The 17325-nt window shown below is 37.6% G+C and overlaps 2 protein-coding genes and 1 long non-coding RNA gene across 3 annotated transcripts; 2 read left to right on the top strand and 1 right to left on the bottom strand.

The window, feature by feature from the left end:
* The first annotated feature begins 186 nt into the window (after nucleotides 1–186).
* On the top strand, nucleotides 187–860 carry LOC135122521 (large ribosomal subunit protein P1). Its single transcript, XM_064046744.1, has 2 exons — nucleotides 187–361; nucleotides 553–860. The coding sequence occupies exons 1-2, from the start codon at nucleotides 290–292 to the stop codon at nucleotides 820–822; spliced, it is 342 nt and encodes a 113-aa protein (XP_063902814.1). The 5' UTR covers nucleotides 187–289; the 3' UTR covers nucleotides 823–860.
* Nucleotides 861–1060: 200 nt separating this feature from the next.
* On the bottom strand, nucleotides 1061–1661 carry LOC135122519 (small ribosomal subunit protein uS14m). The gene is made up of 2 exons (XM_064046742.1): nucleotides 1488–1661; nucleotides 1061–1430 (listed from the first exon to the last, which is right to left on the bottom strand). Exons 1-2 carry the CDS (start codon nucleotides 1551–1553, stop codon nucleotides 1107–1109), a joined length of 390 nt encoding a protein of 129 aa, XP_063902812.1. The 5' UTR covers nucleotides 1554–1661; the 3' UTR covers nucleotides 1061–1106.
* A 12766-nt stretch (nucleotides 1662–14427) lies between these two features.
* LOC135122510 (uncharacterized) lies at nucleotides 14428–16634 on the top strand. The gene is made up of 3 exons (XR_010279399.1): nucleotides 14428–14799; nucleotides 14852–15080; nucleotides 15185–16634. It is a non-coding gene; the product is annotated as an uncharacterized LOC135122510 (long non-coding RNA).
* Nucleotides 16635–17325: the final 691 nt, after the last annotated feature.

Below are 17325 nucleotides of genomic sequence, written 5' to 3'. Positions count from 1 at the left end.
GTTTGTTGTCTGATAATAAGGTTGATCGGCATTTCAACTAAAGAATAACTACTTGTAATGCTTATTTTATTAATCATCAAAAAAATAATGCTTGTAAAATTAATGAATTGGTAACTAAAATAGCACTAGCGTTGGTAATACAAAAACAATGTTGGTACGCCGGTCTATTGTCACTTGTCAAACTGAAATCTCTTTTGGTTTTCGACTTTGTGGAAGTTCGTTTGCTGTGCTTGTTCTCGTTGAGCTAAGGCCATTTGGCGACTTGCACGACTATTTACAATAAACAAAAATGACTTCAACTGCTGAATTGGCCTGTGTTTACTCCGCCCTAATTTTAGCGGATGATGATATCGCTATTACTGTAAGTAATCTTAATATCGTTACTTTTCATGTTTGTAGGTTATGTTACTGCATTGCCGCCGTATATTTCTACAATTATCCGCAATTCTATTAAAAATCAAATAATGTTGCTTAAACAACAGCTTTAATTGATTAATATTAAATAAGTCTGCGATGATATTTTTGTTCATTGTGATGCATTTTTTTTTATAGGGGGAGAAGATACAAACCATCCTGAAAGCAGCTGGTGTGGACGTCGAACCTTACTGGCCAGGACTTTTTGCAAAATCTTTGGAAGGAGTCAATATCAAAGAATTGATCACCAAAATAGGTTCAGGAGTTGGAGCAGCACCGGCAGCTGCTGCAGCTTCGGCTGCTCCTGCTGCTGCTGCTGCAGCAGCCGCACCAGCAAAAGAAGAAAAGAAGAAGGAATCAGAACCCGAGGAATCTGATGATGACATGGGTCTTGGACTTTTTGATTAGAGTTATAATTTAAGATAATAAACTCTTTTTTAAACTTTTGTTTGTATATTGTTGTATTTCTATTGAAACAGACCTCTTGATAGTACTGCGATTTAAAACTAATTTTCGCGCATTCGTAAAACAAAATCAAGTAGTGCATTTATAAATATTGAGTATATTGCTTATCAGAAGTTAAAAAGTAACACTGTTGCATTATACTTTATGCGTCAACTGGATGGTAAAATTTTAAAAATTAAAATTCCAATTTGCAAATTTTATTAACGACTACATATATACAATATTGACTACCACATTGCTCTTTGTACACCAGACAATTTATTGTAATCAGCTAAATGTCTAAATACAATTCTGCTAACCCTCCACCTGTTCACGACTCCTCTCGGTCTTGAAGTTACTACACAACGTTTATTAATTCTTAGAGGTGTTGAATTCAGTGGAAACGCGGCGATTTCCTTATCAGCTATTTCTCGAAGTTCCGCTGGGAGAATATCATTTCTTCGTAGAGAATTTACTCGCAATCTAGCAGGAGCCAATTCTGTGGCTAACTGACGCCGCTTTACGTCTCGAATCATCCACCGGTTAACCCATTTCGTGCGAATTTGTTGTAACTACAACGTATAATTATTAGTGTTATTAACAAAAGCCGTGTATTTTGTAAAACTTACATTAACAGTGCGAAAAGTATTTAAATTATGGGACAGTAGATTTGAAATTAATTTTAACGAGTTCATGGTACCCGTGCCTTTAACTACTTTCACACAACAATATATTAATAATATTCATAAAATTACTCAAGTTCTTTTCTAACCTAAAACGAATTAACGAATGTTATGTCATCTGTCAAAACATCAATAGTGTCAACAAAAACCAAAGAGGTTTTATACATATAGATGGAATTTTGTATCACACATACAGGATGTTATTGAAAGGTACGTACAACAAAATGGACAGTTTTTCGCGAAGTCTAAGAAGTCGGAAAAACTTATTTTGTCTTATCAAAATTTTAAGGGGAAAATTAACCCTTATCCAATCTTTTTAGACGCTACTGAAGGATACATAGGTAAAATTAATTTATTTTTTCCACTAGCAGCCATGACGCATGCAAATGTCGACTCATTTAGAGGTAGCAAATTCAACTTTTGCGACCACCGGTTCAAAAAGAAAAATTGAGGTTATGTACGCAATGTTTGATGTGATTATTTCTTAAGAAATGAACAAATGTGTGCTACAAACATTACTTGAGTATACGCATGGTAGTTGGTAGACGGTAGAAGATAAAATGATTAATTCAGCGACAAGCATAAACGGTTTTCTTTGTGTTGAAGATTTAGATTAAGTTTGATTAGAAATCAAAACAAAATGATGTTGCGTCAAAAAATTGAAGGTTTATTTTTTCAGTTTATTGTCTTATAGTTTCTACTAGTGAAAAAAATAGTATATTAACCACGGTTGCAAAGCCACTTCTAGACCTCGCGCTTCAGAGCCCTCGACGCTGCGCGTCTCGGGTTCTAATTTGCGCTCGGTCTAGAATGCTTGGCTTTGCAACCTTGGCTAATAATATACTATTAGTAAATCATAGCAACTGTAACAATAAAACTTTTGTCAAGACTAAATGTTGCTATAGAAACGAAAGATGATCTTTTTATCAGAGGCGTACAACGAATTTGGACATAAATTTTAATAATTTTTATCTCTAAAAGGAGATAAAAATTATTAAAATTTAAATGAACTTTTTTTAAATTTTAGCACCCATACTTCGAGACCAACAGCCGGTTTTATTTTGTACGTACCTTTTAATAACAGGCTGTATACATACAAACCCTTTCCTCTGTTCGTATCGTGTTCTCTGGTATCGTATTCGTACACATTCGTGAATGAACGGATAAGCGGTTGAGCCACGCCACAAAACAGTCATACCACTAGCAGTATGTTATTCAACGATATAGTTTTCTTAAACAGTCGATACACTGTTACAACAATAGAATACAGTAACACAATATCTCCTACAGTGATAAAATAAATGTTCATAAACACTTGATAAATTATTATCACAATATGTTTACACAGACGTCTCTACATTAACACCTAAATTAATATGTACATATAATTGATATAATATACCCAAACCCAAACGTGATAATTTTACCGCTTGAATTACCAATGATAACGGTATATTCAGATATGAAGATCGCATCGTATTCGTTATATCAACTTTTCATGAGTTTTTTAATTAAAAATGCAGTCAAATGAAATTCGTGCTTAAAATAAAATATGGTCATTTATTTGCAACACATCATGATGGTGAAAATAATATAATATTGACATATAATTTTTTTAAATTATAAAATTACGTTACACATATATGTGCCAAAGGATGCACGTAAAGCAGGTAAAACTTGAACCAAAAATCTGTACCCAAAAGCTTGTCAATGCAAAAATATTTATAGTTTAACATCTTGTACCAAGAAATAATTATTACTATGTGGTATTGCAGTTTTGTGGAATCTTTTCTGCGTTTATTTCTTCATCTGGGTTGCTACTGATTCAGCTGAATATTTACTTTGCAAGTTTATAGGTTTATACCATGGTCGTACACATAATGAAAACCTTCCATTTACTTGCATTCACCAGGGAACAGTCTCTACAATTTAACAAATAAACTCCAGAATTTGAATTTTTATGCATACTTATCTTTACTAGTGTTAACTGGTGTTAATAAATAGTAATAGTGATCTGAATGTTTTGTGGTTAATAAAACTGTATAAAGTTCGTCGGAAGCTTTAGTACGATTACGGTTTTTAATTCAACTTGCGGTAATTTACGACTTCGTCACAACCTGTAAAGAAAACTGTGTGAGTAAAGTTCGACGAAAGATATAGTGTTGTGATAACCCAAACATCCCGCCTTAAATTGACACTTGAAAAAGTTTGAAAGGCCCGCGAAAAATTCAAAATTTATGCTGTGAGTGTTTAACAAAATGGAACCTACGTTGCGTTTTTTTTGTGGCGGAATGTTCAGATGCAAGTGGTAGAACTCCAAGGTTGGAAAAGTACCGCTAAATAAAACACCAAATTTATGGAGGACATAAAATCATTTATTCCTCCACTGACAAAAAAAAAGCTGGGACTAAGTTGTGCCCGTTGAAGGCACCGCTTAATGCTCAGCTACATATATAAAAAAAACTTTGAATGAAATCAAATTAAACGTTCTGAATCAATGTAAATATTTGAATATCACAAATTTAATAAAAACAAAGAAAAATCTGAATTAAAATATCTCGATGCAAATACACAAGTTATTACGACCGTGTGGCGACAAATTTAAAAGTATGGCAGTCAATAAGAGAACAAAATTTTAATAAAAACCGTATGCGGCAGAGGCACCAGAGCGCTATAAGAGGGTGGCGATCGAACTTTGTCAATTTCATTCTAGAGCACAGCAAAAAAAGAGCCATAGGGGGCGTTGTAGCACGAGCGGAGTTTGGGGTTCCTGGTCGTGGCTGTTCTCCTACCCACGACGGTGATTCTATCTATCGCAAGCACTGCCGCACAGCTATTACGGACATGCTGTACGAGCAGGCCGTTACGCTCGCGGTTGGGTCCCGGCTATCACGAAGCCGACAGCGTCACGTCATCTCGACCGCCCTTGACTTCTATACAAAGCCTGCATCCTTTGTGCAGATAGTGTGATAAATCCCGCCAGCTCGAATAGAAACCGCGCCCCCCGCTTCTGCCACGTATTTCGGTGTTATTTAACCTCAATTCCATTTAAATGTTCCCTTTCTTATAACTCTGATATTAACGACAACTGAACAAGTGTTGAAGTTTCAAAAAGAGCAATAAACAACATTTAAATTCGCCATACACTCTTGTGAAATTTGAAACAGCAAAGAAGTCTTATCTGAGATTAAGATTGGACAGCAGATAATTTATATGATGGAAGCATTAAGCAACAAAATATTTACATAAAAAAACTAGCAAAGATTTATAAAAACAAAAAAAGATCTGGTGTGAAATAAAACTTGTGTGGATAAAAAGTTACGCGAGGTTTAACCCTTTCGGTCACTGTGCCCACTGTAGTGGACGCAGTTTTTATTTTTTTTTATTATAACTTGAAGATAACTGTATGCTGTTTTTGGCATTCCAGCATGTAACCCACTGCTTTACCAACCTTAGTAAATTTTTAGCACCCTCTAGTAGCAAGTTGCTTAAAATTATAAATAAAACTTGTCGGTATAACAGCTGACTTCTTCGTTTACTTAGCTGCTCTACAGCACGACCACGGCCAACTGTATTAATACATATGGCCATCCCAATTCGTATAAAAAGTTGATTCTTTGACGTTTCCAAAATCGTTAATCAGGCAACGACATCTGTTGAGTACAATTATGAACTTGGTTGGCAAATAATTGTCAAAATGACGTTTTAAAATATCACGTTTTTCTGAAAGTGTAGATAATGGCACAAGAACATTAATGATATTACTCATATTATTTAGTTTTGAAATAAGATAGATATATTTTTAAAAAACGAAAATTATTTAACAAAAAGGAAGGTACATATTCATAATTTTAAAACTTTTCTGCTGGTAGGTTTGTTACAGATCGTTATTTTCTTCAACCAGTCTGTTTGTTCCAAACAAATATTATCAATAACTGGTTTCACTGTTGCTCGAATAATTATATCACAAACTCTTGATTTATGTTCCAAGCAACAAAATAATGGATTTTGGTCCAAAGAAGGATGGAGCAGATTACACATTTGTTGACATGTCTTTTTGGAATTTAAAAACGGCAACATTTTTTGAGTGACGTCAGCCACTACCTTCACAATGCCTACGAAATATGCATTGGGATAGGTTAATCCACCTCGATCCTGTAACAGGATGAGTCTTAATAGCGGACCAGGAACCTCTTTGGACAACAGCGGCGCAAGGCAGCTGTCGCAATGAAATTTGTCGTCTAATTTCTTTAAAATGTAGCCAGCCAAAAAGGCCACAGATGCCGATGAAATGTTTGCACAGCGTTCAATTAATTTACTTAGGTTTTGAATCTTTGTTCTTAATTCCAAAGGTACATCAAAATTTTCTTTGTCTTGTTTTGTATCATGATCCAAAACCGAGATTTTTGCAGTACTGACAAAGTCTATATTGGAAACATTAGATGATTTGGAACATTTGGAACATATTTAACAATTCTGCATTGCATATTCTGCCGCTCTGGCATCCGTTGCATCATTGGAGCCTCCTTTTAATCTCACGTGTGAGAACATTGCTTCCACCGCATCGGAGCTAAAGGAACGCGTAAGAACATAGTAAAAGCCTGCTTGTTCTAATAAAAACTTAACACACAAATATGTACTTCTGGCAATAAATTTTAAAGCATGTGCAGTCTCTTGAGTGAAACCACGAAAACCGGTGCTAGCAGTATTTGATAAGATAAAACTGATTTTCGCACTTTTGACATTTTCAACTATTTTTCATTTATTTTCGAAAATTAGCGAAAAAAGTGACAACAATTTTTCGTAATTTCCAGAAATTTTTTGTCTGAAACAGTTAAAAGACGATCTGACCCACCGGAAAATATGTAGTTGACTTATAGATAAAATATTTTTTGACGATTTATCTTCAAATAACTGAGAAATGCGAGGAAAGGACTCCAAAAATCTCCAAAATTTTCAAAAAATTTGAAACCGTTCCAAATGGCTTTATTTCAGAGAAAAACATTGAGTTTCTAGTTTTATAGAATACTAATCGCAAATTTACCTTATGAAATACTAGCCCCGCCCACCCACTCACCCTCCATTTTCTTAAAGAGTATGTCGTTTGCCAAATTTTGTCTTATCTTAGCAAGTACTAGCCCCACCCACCCACCCTCTATTTTCTTAGGGATATGTTATTTACTAAAATCAGTTTTTTTGTTCGCAAAAACTAGCCCCGCCCACCCGCCCTCTCTTACCTTGTAGGATATGTCATTTGCCACCGTTAGTCTTACCTTAGCAAGTACTAGCCCCGCCCACCCGCCCTCTAGTTTCTTGGAAGATATGTGATTTGCCAAAATCAGTATTATCTTAGCAAGTACTATATTGTATATTGAAGTGGCAAAATAAATGATTAAACAATAATTAAATACTACTTGCTAAGATAATACTGATTTTGGCAAATCACATACCTTCCAAGAAAATAGAGGGTGGGTGGGCGGGGCTAGTATCTGCTAAGATAAAACTGATTTTCGCACTTTTGACATTTTCAACTAGTTTTCAACTATTTCAGAAAATTAGTTGAAGACATTTTTTGTAATTTCCAAAAATTTTTTGTCTGTAACAGTTAAAAGACGATCTGATCCAACGGAAAATAGTTGGCTTATAGATAATTTTTCGCAGATTACGAATCTAAAATATTTTTCACGATTTGTCTTCAAATAACTGAGAAATGCGAGAAAAGGAGTCCAAAAATTCCCAACATTTCCAAAAAATTTTAAACCGTTCCAAATGGCTTTATTTGAGAGGAACACATTGACTTTCTAGTTTTATAGAATACTAATCGCAAATTTACCTCATGAAATACTAACCCCGCTCACCCACTCACCCTCCATTCTCTTAAAGAGTATGTCGTTTGCCAAAAATTGCCTTATTTAAGCAAGTACTAGCCCCACCCAGCCACCCTGTATTTTCTTAGGGATGTTTTTTACTGAAATCAGTTTTTTTCTTTGCAACTATTAGCCCCGCCCACCCGCCCTCTCTTACCTTGTAGGATATGTCATTTGCCACCATTAGTATTATCTTAGGAAGTACTAGCCCCGCCCACCCGCCCTCTAGTTTCTTGGAAGGTATGTGATTTGCCAAAATCAGTATTATCTTAGCAAGTACTATATTGTATATTGAAGTGGCAAAATAAATGATTAAACAATTGTAAGGATCCAATTCGAATTTTTAAATTTCAAACGAATTCCGCGCGCACAAGAAACGGTTAGTGAGAAGAAGGAGAGGTTGGCAACCAACCACCCCAAAGAAACAGACATGCGCAAATGTTAGGGTGTTTTTGTCTCGTGTAAGATCAGCCACTTCTCTCTGACCGCTTGGAACAAACGGTCGACCTCCGTCGAGCGCTCCGAGCAACAGGTTGTATTTTTAATTGGGAATTGTTCTGTGCCTTTTGCTGTTGTGTTTTGTTTTTCCAGTGTTGATCTGTTCCATTGGAAAACCTAGTAGCCCCGTTGAGCCATTGGGTGTTCCTGATTTCTCATCGTTCTTACGACGAGGTTTTTGTGTTCCTGTTGGCGGTAAGCCGTGTCGAAATCTTCGCATCTTTGGAGAGGTATGTTTTGAACACGTTTTCGACTGGGACCTGTTTCGCCGCGAGATTCAAGCCCCGACGGTGCTTCTGACCTCGTGACACTTCGACGCGTGCGCCTTTTTTTCACTAATCTCGTTTTTTTTATCTTTCATTTAAAATCCATCGCAGTAGGGCTTTACAGGAAGTGATTTCTAGTTCGGGCCATGCTTTATTTAGCTATATTTGTGAAATCTGTATTTTGGATGGCGGCAAACGAATTGTTATTTTCACCGTTCTTTGTTCAGGCAGCGGCCATTTTGAAGCGTCCATTTTGTTTCTTTTAAACGAGCACATGTTTTAACTGAATCTATTGAACAAAATAACAACATTGTGGGTCGTGGGGGGACGTGCCTTTTATTCCTTTTATTTAGCCCATCGTTTATACAACGCCACAGGATTCATCGTATTTTTGCATCGCATATTTTCAACGCCTATTATTTTGAATGACGAATTCGTCCAACGCCATTTTGCAACTGCAGATTGTCTGCCATGTTTGTTTATGTGTTTTGTTTGGGGGAAATGTATGTGTAATAATGGCCCACAATGCATTTAAATAATTTCACGTTTGAATTTTAACCAATAACTTGACTGGACACGAATTAATATTAATCACATGTAAATCTGTTAACTTTACAATCTTTCACCTCATGCAATTTGTCTTTGTCTCACAATTTCAGTTTCAGTAATTTTCCTTGTTGTATAATTTGAATTGAACGTAAATTTCCATGCTCTGCAATTTTGACCTAACATGATATTTAATTTGTACAAGCTTATTTCACACCAGATCTTTGTTTTATAAATCTTTGCTAAGTTTTGATCATGTAAATATTTTGTTGATGAATGTTTTCTCTCATATAAATTATCTGATGTCCAAATTTAATCTCAATTAAGAATTATTTGTTGTTGAATTTTCGTAAGAGTGTGTGGCGAATTTAAATGTTGTTTATTGCTCCTTGTTGAAACTTTAACACTTGTTCGGTTGTCATTTAATATTAGAGTCATAGAGATTGAACATTTAAATAGAATTGGAGGTAAATAACACGATAACACGTAGTGTCGGCGATGGGCGCAGTTCCTAGTTGAGGTAGCGGAATGTGTCGCGCTCTCTGCACATATGTGCAGGCTTTGAACTAGACTTCAGTGGGAACGGTCTTGACGACGAGGTAGTAGTTGACGAGACTTCACCGCTAGTTTTAGGCCGAAACGGCCTGCTTGGACAACATGTTCGTAATGGAGGGGTGATGTCTGGCAGGCTTGGTGTAGATAGAATCACCGTCGCGGGGGAAACCAGCCCAGACCGGGAGCTCCAAACTTCGCTCACGCTACGACACCCCCTCTGGGTATTTTGCTGTGCTCGTAAATGAAATTGATATATTTTGTTTTATGTTTTGTTCGATCGCCACACTCTCATAATGATTCGGGTTCTGCCATCCAATTTACATATGTGTAGGGTTTTGTATTTGTTCGGTTTTCATATGTGTATGTCTGTCAATCCGCGAGTGTTTTTCTTTCACATATCTTAAGGGTTTTGAAATGTAATAAAATGTCGTCCGGGAATAAAACCAAGGGGGTTTTTGCGCTGAGGGGTAAATCTTCGCAGCGTATTTCCCCCTGTGAGGGTGGTGCCGTTTCCCCCCCTCCAAAACAATTTCTGTTAATTATTTCTTGCGCTCTCGACAGTGTATGCACTTGTATGAAAGAACTTCTTCCCGCCATTTTTCAAAACCACAAAAAAAAAACACACAACGTAGGTTCTCATTTGTTAGACGATCACAGCCAAGGCCAAACTTTGAATTTTTGAATTTTTCGCGGGCCTTTCAAACTGTTTCAAGGCAAATTTTTAAGGCGGGAAGTTTGGGTTATCACAGAATTTGTTGCCGCGTGACCAGCATACAATGTTGCATACTGTGTTAGAGGAGCGCATTTAATGTTGCATAAATACTCATGTGTTTTGATTTAGAACAGGCAAAGTGATCAGCTGAAGAAATGGCCGAAAGACGGGAACGCAGCAGCGATAACCGTGACGACCCCGACTTCCGGATCACGGACGTGTGGACAGATCACACGCAAGCCACGACCTCCAAGGGTAGCCGAAGAAGCCCTAGCAGGGAACCGGAACGTTCCTCCGAAGGACGTTCGAGGAGCCCTAGCCAGGAACGCGGCAGACGCCGAGAGCGACGCGAGAGGACCCCAGAAGAACGACGCCACCGGTCCTACGAGCGAAGCCGATCCAGGTCCCACGACAGGGGCTGGAGGCGATACGCTTTGGACCTCGAGCGACGATTGGCGACGACATCTTTGCCCCGCCCTTCCTTTTCAGGCACGCGAAAGAAGGCGCTGGAGTTCTTGCGGGAATTCGAGGATTACTGCGCCGAGACGCACACGCCCTCCTCCAACAAGCTGGGAGAGGTGTTGAAGTGCCTCAAGGGAGACGCGAGGACATGGGCGACGGCCAGCCAAGACAGCTGGAGCACCTACGAAGACTTCCGCCACGACTTCGTGGAGTTGTATTGGCCCGCACACCAACGCAGGGCCGTGGCTGAGGAGGTCCGGCGAGGACGTTTTGACCCCCACCGAGACGGACTCATGGTGGACTATTTCATCAACAAGTACGGGCTCTTGAAGTCGCTGATGTTACCAGACAGCGAGCTCGACACCATAGACGACGTCATGAGGGTGTTCCCGGACGACGTCTGGAGCGCATGGAGCACCATTCCACCGAGGGAAAGGAGTTTTGCCAGGGCTCAAGGGTTCCTCCTTGGACGTGGGTCCGGTCGAGAACACAGGGACTCTGACAGAGGGTCGCCCCGTCGAAGGCGTGAGCGCCGGTCACCACGACGCAGGCGTCGTGACGATTCCAGGTCACATGCTCCTGTCCCCGCGTTGCCTGCTCAGGCACCCTTTAACCCCTTTTCGCTTCCTCCACCCAACACTTCGGGAAACGCCCGGAGGACACGTTGGTGAGGCAAACGTGTCTTGGTACACTTGGAATCGGGGGGACGTGTCTAGAAGAAAGAAGATAAAAATTCGATTGGCCTTCCTTTAGGTTAGCGTTTCCAGTCGCTACGCGTAGCTTCGCTCCGAAAACGCTGGGGGACGACTGTAAGGATCCAATTCGAATTTTTAAATTTCAAACGAATTCCGCGCGCACAAGAAACGGTTAGTGAGAAGAAGGAGAGGTTGGCAACCAACCACCCCAAAGAAACAGACATGCGCAAATGTTAGGGTGTTTTTGTCTCGTGTAAGATCAGCCACTTCTCTCTGACCGCTTGGAACAAACGGTCGACCTCCGTCGAGCGCTCCGAGCAACAGGTTGTATTTTTAATTGGGAATTGTTCTGTGCCTTTTGCTGTTGTGTTTTGTTTTTCCAGTGTTGATCTGTTCCATTGGAAAACCTAGTAGCCCCGTTGAGCCATTGGGTGTTCCTGATTTCTCATCGTTCTTACGACGAGGTTTTTGTGTTCCTGTTGGCGGTAAGCCGTGTCGAAATCTTCGCATCTTTGGAGAGGTATGTTTTGAACACGTTTTCGACTGGGACCTGTTTCGCCGCGAGATTCAAGCCCCGACGGTGCTTCTGACCTCGTGACACTTCGACGCGTGCGCCTTTTTTTCACTAATCTCGTTTTTTTTATCTTTCATTTAAAATCCATCGCAGTAGGGCTTTACAGGAAGTGATTTCTAGTTCGGGCCATGCTTTATTTAGCTATATTTGTGAAATCTGTATTTTGGATGGCGGCAAACGAATTGTTATTTTCACCGTTCTTTGTTCAGGCAGCGGCCATTTTGAAGCGTCCATTTTGTTTCTTTTAAACGAGCACATGTTTTAACTGAATCTATTGAACAAAATAACAACATTGTGGGTCGTGGGGGGACGTGCCTTTTATTCCTTTTATTTAGCCCATCGTTTATACAACGCCACAGGATTCATCGTATTTTTGCATCGCATATTTTCAACGCCTATTATTTTGAATGACGAATTCGTCCAACGCCATTTTGCAACTGCAGATTGTCTGCCATGTTTGTTTATGTGTTTTGTTTGGGGGAAATGTATGTGTAATAATGGCCCACAATGCATTTAAATAATTTCACGTTTGAATTTTAACCAATAACTTGACTGGACACGAATTAATATTAATCACATGTAAATCTGTTAACTTTACAATCTTTCACCTCATGCAATTTGTCTTTGTCTCACAATTTCAGTTTCAGTAATTTTCCTTGTTGTATAATTTGAATTGAACGTAAATTTCCATGCTCTGCAATTTTGACCTAACATGATATTTAATTTGTACAAGCTTATTTCACACCAGATCTTTGTTTTATAAATCTTTGCTAAGTTTTGATCATGTAAATATTTTGTTGATGAATGTTTTCTCTCATATAAATTATCTGATGTCCAAATTTAATCTCAATTAAGAATTATTTGTTGTTGAATTTTCGTAAGAGTGTGTGGCGAATTTAAATGTTGTTTATTGCTCCTTGTTGAAACTTTAACACTTGTTCGGTTGTCATTTAATATTAGAGTCATAGAGATTGAACATTTAAATAGAATTGGAGGTAAATAACACGATAACACGTAGTGTCGGCGATGGGCGCAGTTCCTAGTTGAGGTAGCGGAATGTGTCGCGCTCTCTGCACATATGTGCAGGCTTTGAACTAGACTTCAGTGGGAACGGTCTTGACGACGAGGTAGTAGTTGACGAGACTTCACCGCTAGTTTTAGGCCGAAACGGCCTGCTTGGACAACATGTTCGTAATGGAGGGGTGATGTCTGGCAGGCTTGGTGTAGATAGAATCACCGTCGCGGGGGAAACCAGCCCAGACCGGGAGCTCCAAACTTCGCTCACGCTACGACACCCCCTCTGGGTATTTTGCTGTGCTCGTAAATGAAATTGATATATTTTGTTTTATGTTTTGTTCGATCGCCACACTCTCATAATGATTCGGGTTCTGCCATCCAATTTACATATGTGTAGGGTTTTGTATTTGTTCGGTTTTCATATGTGTATGTCTGTCAATCCGCGAGTGTTTTTCTTTCACATATCTTAAGGGTTTTGAAATGTAATAAAATGTCGTCCGGGAATAAAACCAAGGGGGTTTTTGCGCTGAGGGGTAAATCTTCGCAGCGTATTTCCCCCTGTGAGGGTGGTGCCGTTTCCCCCCCTCCAAAACAATTTCTGTTAATTATTTCTTGCGCTCTCGACAGTGTATGCACTTGTATGAAAGAACTTCTTCCCGCCATTTTTCAAAACCACAAAAAAAAAAACACACAACGTAGGTTCTCATTTGTTAGACGATCACAGCCAAGGCCAAACTTTGAATTTTTGAATTTTTCGCGGGCCTTTCAAACTGTTTCAAGGCAAATTTTTAAGGCGGGAAGTTTGGGTTATCACACAATAATTAAATACTACTTGCTAAGATAATACTGATTTTGGCAAATCACATACCTTCCAAGAAAATAGAGGGTGGGTGGGCGGGGCTAGTATCTGCTAAGATAAAACTGATTTTCGCACTTTTGACATTTTCAACTAGTTTTCAACTATTTCAGAAAATTAGTTGAAGACATTTTTTTGTAATTTCCAAAAATTTTTTGTATGAAACAGTTAAAAGACGATCTGATCCAACGGAAAATAGTTGGCTTATAGATAATTTTTGGCAGATTACGAATCTAAAATATTTTTCACGATTTGTCTTCAAATAACTGAATCTAAATGTTACCCTTTTTAAAAAACTTTCTAATACCACCGTTTTTAAACTCTAAAAAGACATGTCAACAAATATGTAATCTGCTCCATCCTTCTTTGGACCAAAATCCATTATTTTGTTGCTTGGAACATAAATCAAGAGTTTGTGATATAATTATTCGAGCAACAGTGAAACCAGTTATTGATAATATTTGTTTGGAACAAACAGACTGGTTGAAGAAAATAACGATCTGTAACAAACCTACCAGCGGAAAAGTTTTAAAATTATGAATATGTACCTTCCTTTTTGTTAAATAATTTTCGTTTTGTAAAAATATATATATCTTATTTCAAAACTAAATAGGAGTAATATCATTAATGTTCTTGTGCCATTATCTACACTTTCAGAAAAACGTGATATTTTAAAACGTCATTTTGACAATTATTTGCCAACCAAGTTCATAATTGTACTCAACAGATGTCGTTGCCTGATTAACGATTTTGGAAACGTCAAAGAATCAACTTTTTATACGAATTGGGATGGCCATATGTATTAATACAGTTGGCCGTGGCACGACCTTCTCTATTAACTACGGCCTGCTCAATCGACCTGAATTTCATTGTTTTTTTGATTCTGAGAAAACGCAAAATGTCGCCACTTTGGCGCCACTTACCCGTTAACCGTCAATTAATTTTAGACCATCAACTGTCAATTTATAGGTTAACAAGAATTAGGAAACACTGGAAATTTTGATTTAAATTTATAATAGATGAAACCATTAAGCTACATGTGTACTTCAGAGGGCGTTTGCGAGAAATAATTCCAAAATCAGCCCGTAAAGCCATGGTCGGGCCTGCCCTCAACGTGGGTAAGCGTATCGTTTTTACCTGGTTTTTCCGAGTTTGTGAGCGACTCCCACAATACGAACGCATTTCGAAGTGCGACAATGATCTCCGATAAGTATGTTTTTCGTGTATTTTTTTCGTAATAATTGAATTCATTGTAATAATAGACCTGAAATTTGAAATGACAACTTAGATTAAAGATGGTATAAAATCAAAATCAGAACTCTCGTGAGAGTTGCGCTCCAATGGACACGACCCTTACTTCTAGAGAGACAGAATGTAGTGATTAGAATCAAGACGTTAACATTTACTTTTCCTAAGTCGGAAAATTATTTAAAAAGAAAATGGTTGGCCGCACTAAAGAGAATGATTTTTGAAACTTCTGCTAACCAAAGCGTAAGTTCTACATTGGTCTACAGTTATTGTAGTTGATGATAATTATTAAAATACAGATCATCAGTTAATGCATATTATCTTTCACTGTGCGAATTACATTTTAGCGAAGCATACATTGAAACAAGCTACTTTCATGAGAGGTCTGGACAGCTTCTTTAGTTCATCCACAATCGAAGCAGGGTGAAAATAGCTGTTACATACAGAATCAGTTTATAGAAGCGAAACTACTAAATTTGGTAAAACTTTACAAAAGGCACTTCTCGATTTCGCACAAACTGTTTGCACACAACTCTTCTAGAGCACCCCCTGGTCACCACAGCTGATCACGTTCCTCACCTTCAAATGTTGTGCAAATGCTTCCTTTTGCCACAAAGAATGTGCCCTTTTGTATAGGTGTAAATTTTATTACCACGTAAGCTGTATTGATAATAATACATCATGGTTCAAAAAATTTCAAACTATCAGCACTAAGGTTAATAGTTCGCAAATCTAATCAATTAGTCACATATTTAATGAATAAAGTTTCTATAAACTGATCTACAATCTTCTTTGCTGCAATACATATTTTGTCTGCAGTAATAACAAAATAATGTTTACATTTACGACATCCAACATCTCGGTACACACGAAATCTTGGAGCTTGTAAATAGAGGTGGCATATATTATTTACACTAATTTATAACTTGATATTTATAAGATTGTAATTTTAGAATGTTTCTGGTATTTAACCAAACTTACAACGCTTAATAATATAAAATATTATTATGCAGATCCTGTTCCCCGTCCATCAATATTCTGAAATATTTCCTTTCAACCGGGCCTATCTCTCCCATCCTCTTTAGAAAATTCTGAAAAAAGATGTCACTTGAAATTCTGGTGGTTGCAATTGCTGCCAGATTAGAACGTGACACTGAATTTCAAAAGAAGTAGAAATTAGAGATTTGAAAACATTTTGGAATTGTATGCGAAATTACAAGAACTTGACGAAGGAAGTTGGTAAGGCATAGAAAAACAACAATCACTTTATAGGGCCAATTCTGAATCAAACATGTTAAAATTTAAAGGTTACTATGCAAATTTGCAATTTAACGCCATTTAAATTTAACAAGTTTGATTCAGAATTGCCTATTATATACCTATCATTTATTTTAAAGAGTCAGACTTTCCAAGCTTAAAATGTACAGTTAATATTTCAAATGAAATCGAAGTTTCCCACAACTGTAGACGATTTTAATCAAGTAGGAGAAATTATACAAGAAACAAAAAATAATAAAGCATTCAATTAGTAAATGACATTCTCCTATATCTTTGATTAAACGTTGTCAGAAAAGGAATCCAGAATCAAATTTTTAAGTGAACATATTCATTTTTACTTCCCGAGCGTAAGCAAAGGAAGTATTGTAATCGAGTCCGTCGGCCGACTCTCTACTTTTACGTTTTTTCGATCTTTCATGACCCCTAGAAGACGAAGAAATAGGTCTCCCATTTCCGTCTGTCTGTCCGTCCGTCTGTCCGTCCGTCTGTCCGTCTGCCGTCCCGGATTTTTATTAGACAGATAATCTCCGAAAGTACTCGACCGATTGTTGTGAAATTTTGTACTTATATTAAGAATATCATGTAGATGGTAAAACGCCAACCAAAATTTGTCTAATCATCCCCACCACTAATGCGATAACGTCACTTCAAAACTGTACATAGTAAATGGGTTTTCAATTGTATAAAATAACATAGTCCTACACATGTAGTTTACAACTCTGAATCGACTTTTCACCCGAAACGTCCAGATTTTTGGAAAAAAAATCAAAATTATAAAACAACATTTTGAAATTTAATTTTTAATCTGCTAACCAGAATGCTTTGAAATGTTGCAGATGTTTTAAGGCTATAAAGAGCATCATAAATCTTTAGTCAAAAAATATTTGCTTATCCCCTCCAAAAACTTGATGACGTCAGCTCAAAAGTTTGTGGAATAAATCATATCTAAAATGTACAAAATATGATGAGTCTGTACTTGTGATCTATCACTCCATTCATATTTTTTGGATTTGCATATACAGGGTGACTCAAAAAAATTAATGAATGCGTAAATATATTTTACTGATTTAATCAGGAACTACAAAACCGAATGCTTCGAAATCTTGAAGATATTTTAAAATTATCATAAGCATGGTAAATTTTTGATCAAAATGTATTTGGTCGTCCCCCCTAAAAAATTTATGACGTCACCACAAAATTTTGCTGAATA

This window comes from Zophobas morio, unplaced genomic scaffold, assembly GCF_036711695.1.
Source record: "Zophobas morio isolate AGI-343-1 ecotype UQ-CSIRO unplaced genomic scaffold, CSIRO_AGI_Zmor_V1 ptg000005l, whole genome shotgun sequence".
Lineage (NCBI taxonomy): Eukaryota > Metazoa > Arthropoda > Insecta > Coleoptera > Tenebrionidae > Zophobas > Zophobas morio.
Note: the sequence above shows the minus strand (reverse complement) of the source record. Positions and strands in the feature narration are given on the sequence as shown.

Excerpts from the sequence above, each read along its gene's own strand:
- LOC135122519 (XM_064046742.1), bottom strand. The coding sequence starts at position 1,553 with ATGAACTCGTTAAAATTAATTTCAAATCTACTGTCCCATAATTTAAAT. Across the intron at positions 1,431-1,487 it reads ATACTTTTCGCACTGTTAAT|TTACAACAAATTCGCACGAA; the intron begins GTAAGTTTTACA and ends TATACGTTGTAG.
- LOC135122521 (XM_064046744.1), top strand. The coding sequence starts at position 290 with ATGACTTCAACTGCTGAATTGGCCTGTGTTTACTCCGCCCTAATTTTA. Across the intron at positions 362-552 it reads ATGATGATATCGCTATTACT|GGGGAGAAGATACAAACCAT; the intron begins GTAAGTAATCTT and ends TTTTTTTTATAG.